Source organism: Drosophila suzukii, chromosome 3, assembly GCF_043229965.1.
Source record: "Drosophila suzukii chromosome 3, CBGP_Dsuzu_IsoJpt1.0, whole genome shotgun sequence".
In the NCBI taxonomy this organism is placed as follows: domain Eukaryota; kingdom Metazoa; phylum Arthropoda; class Insecta; order Diptera; family Drosophilidae; genus Drosophila; species Drosophila suzukii.
In genome coordinates, this window is record NC_092082.1 from 48632888 (window position 1) to 48648913 (window position 16026).

Genomic DNA, 16026 nt, shown 5'->3' on the forward strand with positions numbered 1-16026 from the left:
TGATAAGTAAAACTTCTGAATTGTTTTTTTTTTATTTTATTTGCTTAGCACCGTTAATTAATTGTGGCGACAAAGTCGGTTGAAAAACATTTCAATAATTTGTCTTTTTTTTGAAAAGCGATAAGTTAATTTTTTAAATTTTTTAAATATCTTCACAATCCTACATTACTGGCAAACTAATTTTAGGTAACTTTAAAGGCATTTTTAAAATAGATGCATTTCAATTCAAATTTTGGTTCGTACATCAAAACAGTTCCCTCCAAATATTTGCATGGTTGGTTGGCGTTACAAATTATCTTACGTTAAGATGAAATTTCAGAATCTCTTGGTTTAATACGAATACAGACAGACAGAAAGTCGGAGATAAATAGAACGACTCAGCTAGTGATCCGAATCAAGCAGATATATACTTCATATGGTGGAAAGCCTTTTATTCTACTTGCTAAATGTTTTGTAACCAAATTAGTTCATTTTTCTAGTTATTACCCAATTTGGCAGAACAACAATAATCCATTTGAATACTTGCTTTGAGCCTGACGTTTTCATTTATAGTTTTGTGTTTGTCAAAATCAACGTATATTTTATAACTTACCATAACATCGAAGATGGTTGCACGATGAAGAGGCCAACTTTGTATTAAATTGAGAAAGGCCTTTTTAGCCTCTGTTGGTAACATTCCTCGAAGACTTTGATGATGCATTGCGACAGCTTCATGTGGGATATTTGGTACAAATCTTGGGGGCAAGCAATGGCTTGCGATAAGCCTGTAGTCAGTCAATATTTGACTAAAATCTCCAAGCTCAAGTTGACTCTGAAGAGCCGTTAACATTATGGCTTCCATTTCAGTTATTGGGTATCTTTCACTTCTTAAGTTGTGCATAGTTTGATGGTATAAAAGCTCCTTTTCAACAGTATCATCCAAATTAATATAGTTGTCACAAAATAAATGTTTCTTAAACAGAAACATGTACTGTTGCTGCTGTGAAATCGCTCCAGTATTTACCTGAAACATTTAGAAATTTAAATCAGCTATTAAAGCGTTCAAATAAAAATGTGGTTTTGTAAGACTAGAGAGGTGTACGAATTGTAATGAATCCCTTTCTCCCCTGACAAAATTATATATAAAAGTCCTATCGAGCGCAGCTCTAGTATATTTCTTTCTAAGTTAAAACTTCAAAAGCAAAAAAGCTCATTCAAAAAAGTAAAAAGCGTATAACCTTAGTTACTGGAGTAGTCTAAGAAAGGCGAAAAGACAATATATCAAAATATAAATTATTCACATTCATACAATAGTTAATGCTATGCATTAAAAAAAAAGCAAAATTTTAAGAATAGGCAGTGCCGCGAATAATACTTAGCTCGATGAACCAGAGAAATCGTAATCTCCACTGACAGTGCAAGAGCACGGTCTTATTTTCCCGCCCTACTCACTCCAACTCCCACTTTAATGGGGCTTCCAGTATAGAACTTTACAACCAGCTTCGAGCGAAGTGACCTCGTTAAGTTCTGCAACCGCAGCTACTACAACAACAACATCAACGATCGCCGTCGCCAACAGTTCGATATTGGAATCGTTGTCAACTTCTGCAGCGCCGATTAAAGATACAAAACCAATTGTAAGTACTGCTATGAACCTCGTCGCTGCCCCCAAAATACCCTTAAAACCTTTAAGCTGAGACCTTAATTCCGTTAGACCTTATACGTCAGATAAAGCGGTTGGCATTCTCCAAATAGTGTCAAGCTAGCTCGAAAAAGGAAAAGGAAGAGTCGGATTTCGTGCTTGCTGGAGGCCGAAGATACCTTCTTTTGGTTGTTGATTCTCGTATAATTTTAATATTGTATTAATTTAAACTCGCTTTGCAGTGAACTTTAACCAAAAAGTCAGGGTGAGTTTCACCTAATTATTCGCGGGTGATCCCAAACGAAAAGAAACACCATATACCTACGGCAATAAACCAAATTAGACCAAAGAAGTCATTTAAACTTAAATTTTCTGGGCCAAATCCACTGGGTGAGTTTGTTCAAAAAGTTAGGGATCCCAGAGGTGTCTAAGAGCTTCATATAATTTTGGATTAAATTCGCCGTCCAGAAACCTGTGGAAAAAAATATACAAATTTTACGCCAGAAGCCACGTCAAGACACAACGGAAAAAAGCCAGGTGTCATCAGCGGGAAAGAAGCGGTAGTACCAACCCATGAGAGAGAAGAAGTAGATCCAGTAAGTTACAAGTGCTGCTGATTTAAGCCCGGTTCTCTCTGTTTCCGCGCGGGCGCTAAAGGCCGTGGTAATGTTTGGGGAAATTTCAGACTCTTTGCGTATAAATTGAGGCAGATGTGATTCGTAGGAGGAAAAGAAAACCAGTGGAATCGAAGTCGGTCCCAGTGATCGTCACTAACCCCTCTTTACCACTCTTACCCCTGTTACATAATCCGATGGATGTCTAATACCGTATAAAGCCAAAAAACCTCGGAGAAAGCCAATACCTCTCCGTAATGAGTTCATTTCCGGTTAACGATTTGAATTTGGGGTAATTTTCTGACCGTTGCAAAAGTTTACATCGCATGCTCATAATATAAACGGGAACAGTGAGAGAGGCTGATAGTGTGTAGTCCGGACGAGAACACGACAGAGAGGCTCCGTATACGGTTGTGCGATACAGGGGGATAAAGCATAGCTTAAACAAAATCCCGGAGAGAGCAATGACCGAACATCGGAGAGCGGAGAGGGGGAAGTAGAATATAGAGTAGTTATGTAAGAAATTATCTTTGAGTCTTTTTAGTCACCAAATAAATGCGAGTGGAGCATGAAAAATGTGAGTGAACTTTTGTATTATTTTTTATTTCCTACCAAAATTATCGAGCCATAAGAATTTTCTTTGTGGTTTTATTACAGCCGCAACTACGAGTATATGTAGCCCTGTAACAGCCCAAGATAACATGGGAAAAGTTTAGCCTTTTGATTACTTATTTAGCATAAGCAAAGCTGTTAAATAAGAGTGGCAAATATAAGCGCATTAATTCGTTTGGTAAACAAAGGGATTGCTTTTGAGTTTCTTGGAAGAAATAAATTTTTTTTTTGATTTAGCGTCGCTTGTGAACAGATTTGTTTACTTTTGTGCTCTGAGTTTTTGTCTTATTGCAGTGATTTTTTGCGAGTATCTTGTGTTTGTTTATTAACAAAGCTTAGCCTAACAGTTGTGTTAGTGTTTTTGACTAGATCTCCCAGCAAACGGGTATGTGGTTATAGTTATTTTAACATTTCTATTAGATTTGTTTAATCTCCTTGCTTTGTTTGTGTAATTTTACACTCACTAAACTTGCTAAAACTCTTTTATTCCCTCTCTCCCTCGCGCTCTATATTACAACTGTAATTTACGCTCTCTCGACCTCACGCTCTTATTTTTTCCGTGTTTTGTGCCTTTGTTGTTTTGGAATTTGATCCCAGTGCCAAATTTACTTGAGGCATTTTTCATATATTATTTTATTTTCTTTCATTTCCTTTAAATGGCTCTTGCCAGCTCTAAGAAAAATTGTACTCTTTCGTCTTCAACTAAAGACCCTTTTATTTTCTGCTGGCTCTGCGAATCGATAATGAACGTTAAATGTGCTGGATTTACTGGCAGAGTCAAAGACTTCATTGATCTGAATTGTGGTCTTATGTAGTCATGTGGATCCTGCGAGGAAATGGTAGTAGAGATGAGGGGCTTTATGAAGCAGTCTCGAGACAGCCTTTTGAATCTTTCAGGTGCTTTTAAACAGCTCAATGAGGGGTTCAATTCTGTTTGTGTCCAATTTAATAATAAACAAGGTAGAACGCTATAGTCGAGTACCTCGACTATCAGATACCCGTTACTCAGCTAAATAGAGATATGCAAGTAGCAAAGCGAGATTAAAATGCGCCACCTACCGGCGGTATACATATTTAAGCATTATGGGCGTTAGAGTTGGCGTGGCAAATTTTTTTTTGGACCAATCGATAGGTATTGACGAGACCCATACATTTCAGTTAAAATTTTTTATCTAGCATAAAAATTGTGGGCGTTACAGGTTTTCGCGGTTTGTAGGCGTTAGAGTGGGCGTGGCACATTCGCGTAACAAACTTGCGCTGCGTATAAGGCTACGGAATATAAATCTGAAATCCCAATTCTCTATCTTTGATAGTTTCCGAGATATCCGCGTTCATATTTACGATTTTTTGAAGTTTGTGGGCGGTTTATGGGCGTTAGGGTGAACGTGGCAAACTTTTTTTTGGGTCAATCGATAGGTATTGATGAGAACATTACATTTCAGTTAAAATTGTTATTCTAGCATCAAAACTGTTGGAGCCACAGTTTTGGGCGGTTTGTGGGCGTTAGAGTGGGCGTGGCACTCTACTGAAACAAACGTGCGCTGCGTAAGAAGCTCAGGAATCTGCACGCCAAATCTCAATAGCCTACTTCCCATAGTTTCCGAGATCTCAGCGTTTATCCGGACAGACAGACGGACAGACGGACATGGCTAGATCGATTCGGCTAGTGATCCTGATCAAGAATATATACACTTTATGGGGTCGGAAACGCTTCCTTCTGCCTGTTACATACTTTCCGACGAATCTAGTATACCCGTTTACTCTACGAGTAACGGGTATAAAAATTGAGTCGCCTAAACGCAAAAAAGCCAACTTAGCGGCAGTTAATACGATAATGGTATCCATCCCAAATCCGAACTTGGTAGCTGCAGCAGTTTCTGTTGACGCAGGGGTAAGTGAACCAACTGCGCCTATGGATACAGCTGACTCCTGTGGAGTCACTGTTTCTGGAAGTCTGGTGGTAAAAAAAACGTCAGTGCCGGCTACGGTACCGACCGTACCTATAGGTACAGAAGGTACCGTTTTTGGCTCTCAGCTTAGTGAGGTTCAATCTGCTGCTGGGGGACGTAAGAAACTGTCAGTTGTTCCACATAGGAAGCAATAATTTGTTTCTATATTCACCCCAGATACCACATCTGACGATTTTTTGGAATTTATACGTAAAAAGTTTTCATCTCGTAGTATATCATCTTTTAAAATCGATCGCTCCTCACGTAAGGGAGGCGGTGTGCTGATTGCCATTACCACTGACCTAACATCTGAGAGAACTAACTTTGATTTCCCCAACGAAATTGAATTTGTTAGTGCGAAAGTTTCCTTGCAATCCCTATCTATTTTGGTTACATGCTCCTATATTCCACCTGGCTCTGATTTAACAATTTATGAGCACCATCTGTATGCGATTAAATCTGTTCTATCCCTTCTTTCTAACAGAGACCATTTGATTCTTTTGACTGATTTTAATCTCCCTGATATTTCTTGCTCTCCTCCTACTGACTCACTTTTCGCTATACCCTTATCCGTCCATGATTTTGTAGATAGCCTCTTAGAATTGTTGTTACAGCAAGTAAGCTTTATACGAAATTCATTAAATAGACAGTTAGATCTTGTGTTTGTTTCAGACCCGTCTGAAGTCACGGTATCTAGAATTGACGATCTTGTTGTACCTGAAGACCGATACCATCCAACAATGGATCCCATACCCTCTCTCCTTTAGTTTCTCCAACTAAAATGAGATGTTTTCGAAAATGTGACTACTATAAACATAACGATATGATTTCTCAATACAATTGGACCGACTTGTACAATTGTATGGATATTGAAAGTGCCAATTATTCTATATTGTGTTAAATACATTTTATACTGAATGCGTTCCTGATAGCCTTCCTTCAAAGCTAAACAGGCCTCCTGGGCTTACTAATGCGCTTCAAAGACTTAAAAACCTGAAAACAAATACTTATAAAAAGTATACAAATTCGGGTAAGCCATCTGATTTTTCGAAATATGTGGTGGCTCGATCGGATTTTAATGTTCTCAATAGTCATTGCTACTCTATGTATTTAAGTCGATGTAAATTTGAATTTTCAAATGATCCGAAGCAGTTTTATAACTTCGTCAGCATTGCCTTCATCGGTACGTTTTAACTCAATGAAGGCATCGACGGATTCTGAAATTGCTGATTTATTTGCGGAGTTTTTCCAAACTACTTATAGTTCGGCTGCTTGGTCAAATTCTAACTACCCTAATCCCTAAAATAGGGCAAATTGTATTTTGTCCCCTGCAATTACGAAAAGTTCTCTCTTAAGAGACTTAGCAACAACAACGCCAACTTATTCTCCCGGTCCAGATGGACTCCCCGGGTGAGTGCTTAAGTTTTGTGCGTCAACCATATGTAAGGAAAAAAATGCAGACTGACGTTATATATACAGATTTTAGTAAGGCTCTTGACTCTGTCAACCATTCTCTTCTCTTATTCAATTTAAATTGGATTGGAAATTATTAACTTGGAATTTAAGTTATTTGAATGGTAGGACTCAGAGGGTTATATTCAAGAACGCTGCTTCAAAATTGATATACGTGACATCTGGAGTGCCTCAGGGTAGTCATTTGGGCCCTTTGCTGCTTACTTAGTATATTAACGATCTTTCCTCTATCACAACACATTCTCGTGTACTAATATATGCTGATGATGTTAAGTTTTGTTTATCATATAATGATTTTGCATCGGGTCTCAACTTATAGTCAGATATTGATTGTTTTCAGGGAGGGTGTGAGTACAACCTTTTACATTTTAACTGCCTTAGATGCAACGATATGACTTTTTATAGTGGTACTCCTACTTTTGTTAGTTTCTCTCTTCAAAATACGCCACTCGACCGCATATATTCTGTTAATGATTGAGGTGTTCTTCTGGACCCAAAACTAAAATTTGACTGCCACATAATGTCCACTGTCAACAAAGCCATGAGTGTTCTTGGGTTTTTAAAGCATTGGTCAAAAGAATTTAATGACTCTTCTACAATCAAATTATTATTTACCTCCCTTGTACGTCCTATTTTGGAATATTGTTCTTCGGTTTGGAGTCCGCAATATCAAGTGCATATTGACCGTATTGAGTCGGTACAAAAAAATTCTTATTTTTGCCCATCGTAGCTTGAACTGGGATTAAAACGTAAGGCTACCTTCTTATCAGAGTAGATTACTATTGCTTAATTTACCTACACTTGTAAGTCCTAGAACAATGCTTGGTAAAATTTTTATGCAAAATCTTATTAGGAGTGATATTGATTCTGTAGAACTTGTAAACCGCCTAACTTTCAATGTTCCTGTTAGACTAACACGAAATTAATATCCCCTAAATTGGCCACGATTTACATCAAATTTTTGTCTGCACGAGCCCTTTCGCGTTCTATGTAATAATTATAACAACCTTTATCATTTGAAACGAACTGATTTTGTTGTGTCTGCTCGCTACGAGATTCGTGCGGCTAGCTCAGAAGATCGTGTGTTCGTCCCACCAAATATATATGACGTGATTCCCCGTAGATCAGTGAGAAAACAAAGGGTTAAAATGGTAACAGTGGGATTTATTCTCGTGGTATTAGTACAGCGGGTGTGTGGCTGGGCTGGCTTCGGTATCTCCTGGCTCTGGTTCCGCCGGCTGCTGGCGCTCCTCGGCTTCCGCTGGCTCCTGGGTTTCGGGACGCTCGTAGTCGCCGCCTCTGCTTGCTTATCGACGCGCTGCCTTGGGGTCGCTTGTTGCGCCTTAGACTCGCAGAGAGTTCGGCCTTGTGGGCTTAGGGAAGCGTCACCGTTCTCAGACTAGGGTGAACAAGCCTTGCTCTCCAGGCCGACGCCTTCCGAGGCAATACCTGTCCTTTGCTCTGTCCCGGACGGTGCCGCTAGGTTCTTGCTCAGTTCGCGCTGACAGTCAAGGCTGTCGCCAGGAAGCTGTCTAGCGGTTCACTTCGCTTTACGCCTAGCGCAGACGAACGTTCCACCCGGCTTCACCCTAATGCGTGACGTCGGCGACGCTCCTGCGCTCCCCAATGAGCTCCGCGCGGCGATGGTAACGTGGCTGCCGGAAATGTCTGCTGGCGTCGCTGTCGATGTCCTCTGCGCTGTCTTCGGAACAGTATTTCGTTGTTCTGGCATTTGGGGAGTTGGGCGATTGCTGTTCGGGAACTTCGCCGGTAATCGCAGGGCTCTCCAGCCGGCCGCCTCTTGAAACCACAAATCGATCTACCGCTCGTCCGTCACGCCAGGTCCTGCTTGGTCGGGCAAGGTACGCTGGGTCGCAGGCAACTTTCCTCCCCAAGCTGAAGGTTCTTCGTCGTAGGACTCTTTTGCTTTTCTCTGACAGACCCGCCGGGCGACTCGCCAGGGTGTGGTCGTGACAAAGTTGGAAAACAAACGCCTTGACTTAGCCGCGTGAAGCCTTTAAGAACTCAGCCACTTGTTTCTCAATTCGGGGATTCCTGATGTCCCAATCCCGAACGCCGCGACGTGGCGATCTTGCTCCTTGCGTGCTTCCCACGGCGCTGCTTTCGACGACTCGCTTGGTTGTAGCTCCCTCGTATATTATTTGCTTGTCTGACTGTTTACTTGGTATTTTAACTGATCTTGAAGGTTTGACTCCTCGTGATCGACTGATCCAGCTGACAGCGCTCTACGGCCTTATAGAGGGCCTCCGGAAACCGTTATTTTCCTTTTGCGCACGGACCGCTGGATCTCTCCACTCTGGGGCCAAAGTCCGTGCCTCCTGGTTGACCCACTTGTCCTTCACGTACCGCTTAAAATCGATTCTCCGCCCACTGCTGCAGTCCCGATGTCCCGATCCAAGTCTCCAAACTCTCCTCGCCGCGCCGTTACTACGCGAATTCGCCGCGTATCTGGTATGCGGCCGGCCTACTTCTATTTGTGGGGAGTTATTCAACTCCTCACATTCCCCCTGTTTGTGCCTAACCGAAGTAGACACTTCCGGGTCACACCGCGGGACAAGGGGGTAATGAGCACTTGTCGCTGGCACGGGGACGCTTTGCTGGCAGGACGATCGCGTCGCGGCAATGGTAACGAAGGTTACTGCGATGCCGGACCACAGGCGATGCTGGAGCTGCGCTGAGGGTAAGCTAACGTGGTTAGCTGCTAGTTGAGATAGTGTATTACGAGCCCTATTGCCAGATGTAGGAAGTAGAACCGCGGAGTTAAGAGGTGTGTTGATAACTGTTTTATTCTTCATTTGGAACATGTTTATATACTACTTGGAACACGGAAGTTTAGTGTAATATTAGTGAAGTAAGCTATTTTCTAAAGTTGGTCAGGGAATTATGATTATGGTAGCAGTTTGAGTAGTTGGCTTTGCGTAGTTGGCTGACACTGCAAAATGTGCTGACTGCATTGGCCGGTCAGTGTGCCGTTGAGTCGGAGAGACGGTGAGTTAGTGAGACATATAATATGCTGATCAGCAATTCTCATATGCAGTGGGTGCTACTGAGCGCCTGGTATTGTTCCCAACTTGGCTACTGCTTGATTTGTTGGGTGTGGTCATGTTAAGTACCTTTGGGTACGAACAGGCATCATTCACTGTTACACCAAGGACCGACTAGCAATCCAGTGGCCGGCGCAGTAACCATTGCAGGCTACGACCACGTAGGAGGATATACTATGCTCGCGACCGCCAAGGTCTCACAGCCCCCAGCCTTACAAAGGCACCTGGATCTCCATTGGGCGTTACTGAGGCAAGCCCACGACGAATTGGATAGCACACCTGGGGCCGCAGCTCTGGCAGAAGCAGAGCTAGCCCAATTCCACACATTATACGAGGAATACGAAATGAACCTGCTACGAGAAAACGACGCGCCAATGAGCCTAAACTTGGCACTTCCGCCAATTAGCATTCCGGAGTTCAACGGCGAGTATCTAGACTGGCCACGGTTCCATGATCTCTTTGTGGAATTGCTACATAACAAACCATATTCGGCCAGTCAAAAACTACATATTCTACAGAGTTCGCTTCGTGGTGAAGCGAGGAACGTCTTGACAGACACAGCCTTCTCACAGGGTGGCTATGACGACACCTGGTTGCTGTTGAAGGCCAGGTACCAGAACGGCAAAGTATTAGTATTCGCCGCCATAGCTAAAATTATTGACCATAGGCCTATAGACGGCTCCTCGCGCCAACTAAGGGCCTTACATGACACTATAAAAAACTCAATGAGTACTCTTAAAAACCTCGATATCAGCACAAAATCCTGGGATCCAATCCTGTGTTTTCTTATCAGAAGAAAACTAGACCAGCAATCTCTAGCTGCTCTAGAAAATTCAGCGGATGCACCAACGGAAATTCCAACGTTAAGGAGTGTACTAACGTTTATTGAACGGCGCGCTTGCATGCTGGAGACGATAAGCTCTCAACCTACAGCAACACTACGCCATCAGTCAGTTCACAACGAAGAGAGCTGTAAGATTTGTCACCTAGGACCACATAATCTTAGAGCATGTAGCCGGTTCCAGGAAATGGACCCCAAAACACGGCGCCAAGCCATTATTCAAATAGGAGCATGCACAAATTGTTTGTCTACAGCTCATATGGTTGAAAACTGTGGATCACCGACCAATTGTCGAGTCTGCCAGCAACGGCACCATTCACTGTTACACAAAGGACCAACTAGCAATCCAGTGGCCGGCGCAGTAACCATTGCAGGCTACGACAACGTAGGAGGATATACTCTGCTCGCGACCGCGAAGGTCTCATTACAAGGGCCAAACGGTCAATTACAAACATGTCGCGCTGTAATAGATGGTGGATCACAGGTGAATCTTATCTCAAGGAGAATGGCAGATCTGCTATCTCTTAAGGAAGGTTCACCGATTGAAATATCTGGAATCGGAGGAAAGATATCAACAGCAATTAGATCAACACTAAAGCTCTCATCCTGTACATCAGGGTTTGAAAAACTATTAGAGGTATTTATTATGCCCACAGTCATTACAGACCAACCGTCAGTACCGATTACAACCGATCTTAATATTCCCGAGGGACTGCCATTAGCAGATCCTGACTTTCGGCAACCTGGACCCATTGACCTAACCTTAGGGTCTGAGGTGTATTCTCGTGTAATAACCGGTGAACTTCTTAAACTAGGACCTAATAAACCTTTGGCACAAGGCACTAGGCTTGGTTATGTAATCACAGGTTATCTCAATAAAGAAACCTCATCTGATACGGAAATCAACCTTATTCTGGTAGAAGGCAGAGGTGATTTTGCAGGACCGAACGCTGCTTATGAGCCAACAAAAGATAAAAATCCGATGAATATAGAACCGACTTCTCATCAAATTGAAACCTACAAGAAGGCTGACTTTGGTTCAACATTTTTAAACCTAACCAAGAAATATCTTAGTTTTGTTGCAGAATGTCCACATACCATAGACGTGCCAAATAATCAAGTTCTACGAGAGCACAATTTCAGTCCCCACGATAATGTCAATTTTATCGCAAAGGGGAGTGTTAAGCAGCATCAAGACGATGTGAAGAACCTGAATCACAAACATGAACCGCAGTTGAAGGAAAGATCCACCTTGGTCAATGATTTGTTAGGTGCTTCCGATACAATTCGGTCAAGGGCTGACCGACATCACGACTTAATTGAGGGTACCCCTCAATGGGGGGGAGAATGTTCGTACCCAAAGGTACTCAACATGACCACACCCAACAAATCAAGCAGTAGCCAAGTTGGGAACAGTACCAGGCGCTCAGTGGCACCCACTGCATATGAGAATGGCTGATCAGCATATTATATGTCTCACTAACTCACCGTCTCACCGACTCAACGGCACACTGACCCCCCAATGCAGTCAGCACATTTTGCAGTGTCAGCCAACTACGCAAAGCCAACTACGCAAACTGCTACCATAATCGTAATTCCCTGATCTACTTTAGAATATAGCTTACGTCACTAATCATTACACTAAACTTCCGTGTTCCAAGTAGTATATAAACATGTTCCAAATGAAGAATAAAACAGTTATCAACACACCTCTTAACTCCGCGGTTCTACTTCCTACATCTGGGAATAGGGCTCGTAATACACTATCTCAACTAGCAGCTAACCACGTTAGCTAACCCTCAGCGCAGCTCCAGCATCGCCTGTGGTCCGGCATCGCAGTAACCATCGTTACCATTGCCGCGACGCGATCGTCCTGCCAGCAAGGCGTCCCCGTGCCAGCGACAAGTGCTCATTACCCCCTTGTCCCGCGGTGTGACCCGGAAGTGTCTACTTCGGTTAGGCACAAACAATGCCGTTGCTGGCAGGCTCGACAAGTGGTCGGTGATCCACAGTTTTCAACCTTATGAGCTGTAGACAAACAATTTGTGCATGCTCCTACTTGAACAATGGCTTGACGCCGTGCTTTGGGGTCCATTTGCTGGATACGGCTACATGCTCTAAGATTATGTTGTCCTAGGTGACAAATCTTACAGCTCTCTTCGTTGGGAACTGACTGATGGCGGAGTGTTGCTGTAGGTTGAGCGGTTATCGTCTCCAGCATGCAAGCGCGCCGCTCAATAAACGTCAGTACACTCCATAACGTTGGAATTTCCGTTGGTGCATCCGCTGAATTTTCTAGAGCAGCTAGAGACTGGTGGTCTAGTTTTCTTCTGATAAGAAAACACAGGATTGGATCCCAGGATTTTGTGCTGATATCGAGGTTTTTAAGAGTACTCATTGAGTTTTTTATAGTGTCATATCACGTCTATAGGCCTATGGTCAATAATTTTTGCTATGGCGGCGAATACTAGTATTTTGCCGTTCTGGTACCTGGCCTTCAACCGCAACCAGGTGTCGTCATAGCCACCCTGTGAGAAGGCTGTGTCTGTCAAGACGTTCCTCGCTTCACCACGAAGCGAACTCTGTAGACTATGTAGCTTTTGACTGGCCGAATATGGTTTGTTATGTACCAATTCCACAAAGAGATCATGGAACCGTGGCCAGTCTAGATACTCGCCGTTGAACTCCGGAATGCTAATTGGCGGAAGTGCCAAGTTTAGGCTCATTGGCGCGTCGTTTTCTCGTAGCAGGTTCATTTCGTATTCCTCGTATAATGTGTGGAATTGGGCTAGCTCTGCTTCTGCCAGAGCTGCGGCCCCAGGTGTGCTATCCAATTCGTCGTGGGCTTACCTCAGTAACGCCCAATGGAGATCCAGGTGCCTTTGTAGGGCTGGGGTGACAGTTGGGGCGTTCGAGGCTAAAGTCAATAATGACTCTAATTCGTTGCATCTTCTCTGCAACTGTCGGATCACCGTGTCAATTGCGGAATTTCCTTTGACTTGATCTCTTGTTGTGACCTTGATGTTGGTCGAAGTTCGTCTGGGGGCCTTCGGAAGCCCGCTTCCAGTCGGCATGTTGTCCAGAAAGATATTCTGATATTTTTCGACCAGCTCTTTAAGTGCTACTAATCGTGAAGAGTACTCACTTCCAGTGGGTAATGCCGCTTGCTGGACTTCTTCATCTAGCTCGCAAAACTGCTGCCAGAGATCGTTTAACTGATTTAGCTTACCGGAATAATAGCCGTCTCGGTGGCGTCGGTCGGCAGAATCCTTGCCATAATTCTTAATGAGCTGTTGGATTTTCCCTTGCAGCTCGTTTTGGGTGTCTAGTAATCGATTGTGTAAATCGATACTTGTGTGACTTGTTTCCTCAATGAATGAAGTAGACATATTGTGTGTCTTGGAAACAAAGAATCTTGTGGAGCTGGGTGAAGCTGAGTATCCTGTGAAGCTGGATGAAGCTGAAGTTCCTGTGACGCTGGAAGAAGAAGCGTATCCTGTGAAGCTGGATGAAGCTGAAGTTCCTGTGACGCTGGAAGAAGAAGCGTATCCTGTGAAGCTGGATTAAGCTGAAGTTCCTGTGACGCTGGAAGAAGAAGCGTATCCTGTGAAGATGGATGAAGCTGAAGTTCCTGTGACGCTGGAAGAAGACGCGAGTCCTGTGAAGCTGGATTAAGCTGAAGTTCCTGTGACGCTGGAAGAAGAAGCGAATCCTGTGAAGCTGGATGAAGCTGAAGTTCCTGTGACGCTGGAAGAAGAAGCGAATCCTGTGAAGCTGGATTAAGCTGAAGTTCTTGTGACGCTGGAAGAAGAAGCGTATCCTGTGAAGCTGGATAAAGCTTTGAGTTCTTTAGTGGGAAGGGGGTTGCTTGAGTGTGATCCTTTGTTGTTAAAGGATCACGTCGGGGTCACCAATGTTTGTGCCTAACCGAAGTAGACACTTCCGGGTCACACCGCGGGACAAGGGGGTAATGAGCACTTGTCGCTGGTACGGGGACGCTTTGTTGGCAGGACGATCGCGTCGCGGCAATGGTAAGGAAGGTTACTGCGATGCCGGACCACAGGCGATGCTGGAGCTGCGCTGAGGGTAAGCTAACGTGGTTAGCTGCTAGTTGAGACAGTGTATTACGAGCCCTATTCCCAGATGTAGGAAGTAGAACCGCGGAGTTAAGAGGTGTGTTGATAACTGTTTTATTCTTCATTTGGAACATGTTTATATACTACTTGGAACACGGAAGTTTAGTGTAATATTAGTGAAGTAAGCTATATTCTAAAGTTGGTCAGGGAATTATGATTATGGTAGCAGTTTGCGTAGTTGGCTTTGCGTAGTTGGCTGACACTGCAAAATGTGCTGACTGCATTGGCCGGTCAGTGTGCCGTTGAGTCGGTGAGACGGTGAGTTAGTGAGACATATAATATGCTGATCAGCAATTCTCATATGCAGTGGGTGCTACTGAGCGCCTGGTATTGTTCCCAACTTGGCTACTGCTTGATTTGTTGGGTGTGGACATGTTAAGAACCTTTGGGTACGAAGACCCCCCTTACTTCGGGAAACATTTAAAACTTGTTTCTACTCTCCGGCGTTTCCTTGCATGTCCTAGCCTTCGAGTCCTTGTGACGACTCTCAACTCCCTTGAGTTTCTACAGCGCTGGTCATCCTCTAGCACTTTTAAATCTCCCGCGCCGATATTTCCCGTGTTTCCACTGGGACATCGATACTCATGGGCTATCGATCCCCAGCTCGCTGCTCATTGCTGCGTCTCACTCCTTTCCATGTTTCCTCCGCCTGGTCATACCATTCGTGCGTGATCGATGTCTATTCGCATACCGATACCGACGGTGCGACGTTGCCACCTGCTCGTTGCGATATTTCCACCTTGGTCGATACTTTCATTTTCGTGTGCCCATCGATCGCACTATCGTCCAGTGCCAATCAATCGCCTATCGAGGCGCCCCCTTCCCTGGCTCGTGGTGATTTTGCAACTTTCATAGGTAAGTTTCTTTTGCTTTTCTTTCACTCCTTTTCATTTCATCCTTTCGTCCTCTCTCGCCCTTCACTCGTCCTCTGTTGGCAGCATCTGACTCCATATTGGCAGCTTTTGAGAGCGGGTGCGGAAAGGACTTCGCATTCACTTTGCAACCAGGACAGCAGGTAAGTATTATGAACCTTTGAATTTCAGGTTGCTGGTGCGGCCCATGCATGCCCCGTTCTTTTTCTTGTTTTTAGTTAACTGTTGGTGTGGTGCGTGATTCTGTCTTTTGTGACCAGCTGGCTGCGGTGTAGATCTGATTCTGCACCGTCCTCCCCTTTCCCTCGGGTAACAACTAGACGAGCTCGTCCGGCGCATTCCGTATAGAATCTCCGGATGCTGCGGTGTATGTCTGGACTGCGCGACTTGTGTTGCTTGTCTCCCTCCGCGCATACTCTCTTCTACGTGGCGTAATCGGTTGACTCTGGCTCGCGCCCGACGCTGAAACCTGTTGCCTTGCGGTTGGATCCCTACACGTTACCCGTATCCTTGTGCCGTTTTGTAAGTGTCCCTTCCGTCTGGCGTAATCGCGGATGACTCTGGCAACTGCCCGACGCTGAATCCTGTTGCCTTGCGGTCGGGATCACCATCCATCCTTATCCACGTCCTTGTGCCCTACCCTTATGGTTGACCTTTCTGCGTGGCGTGTGGATGACTCTCGCTTCGGCCTGACGCCTAATCCTGTGGCCTCGCAGTGTGGATCAACGTGAGATCCTTATCCATGTCCTTGTTCTATCCTGATTGTCCTTTCCGTGTGGCGTACGGATGACTCTCGCTTCGGCCTGACGCCTAATCCTGTCGCCTTGTACCTGTCGTTAGACA

At 44.2% G+C, this 16026-nt stretch overlaps 1 protein-coding gene across 7 annotated transcripts in view; it reads right to left on the reverse strand.

Moving 5' to 3' along the window:
* Myo81F (Myosin 81F) overlaps positions 1–16026 on the reverse strand; it is a 2624640-nt gene that overhangs the window by 17914 nt on the left and 2590700 nt on the right. For all 7 annotated transcript variants that reach the window (XM_070995759.1, XM_070995757.1, XM_070995758.1 and 4 more), the window contains one exon: positions 593–1003. In XM_070995759.1, the coding sequence (XP_070851860.1) occupies positions 593–1003 (411 nt within the window). The remainder of the gene's footprint in view (positions 1–592; positions 1004–16026) is intronic.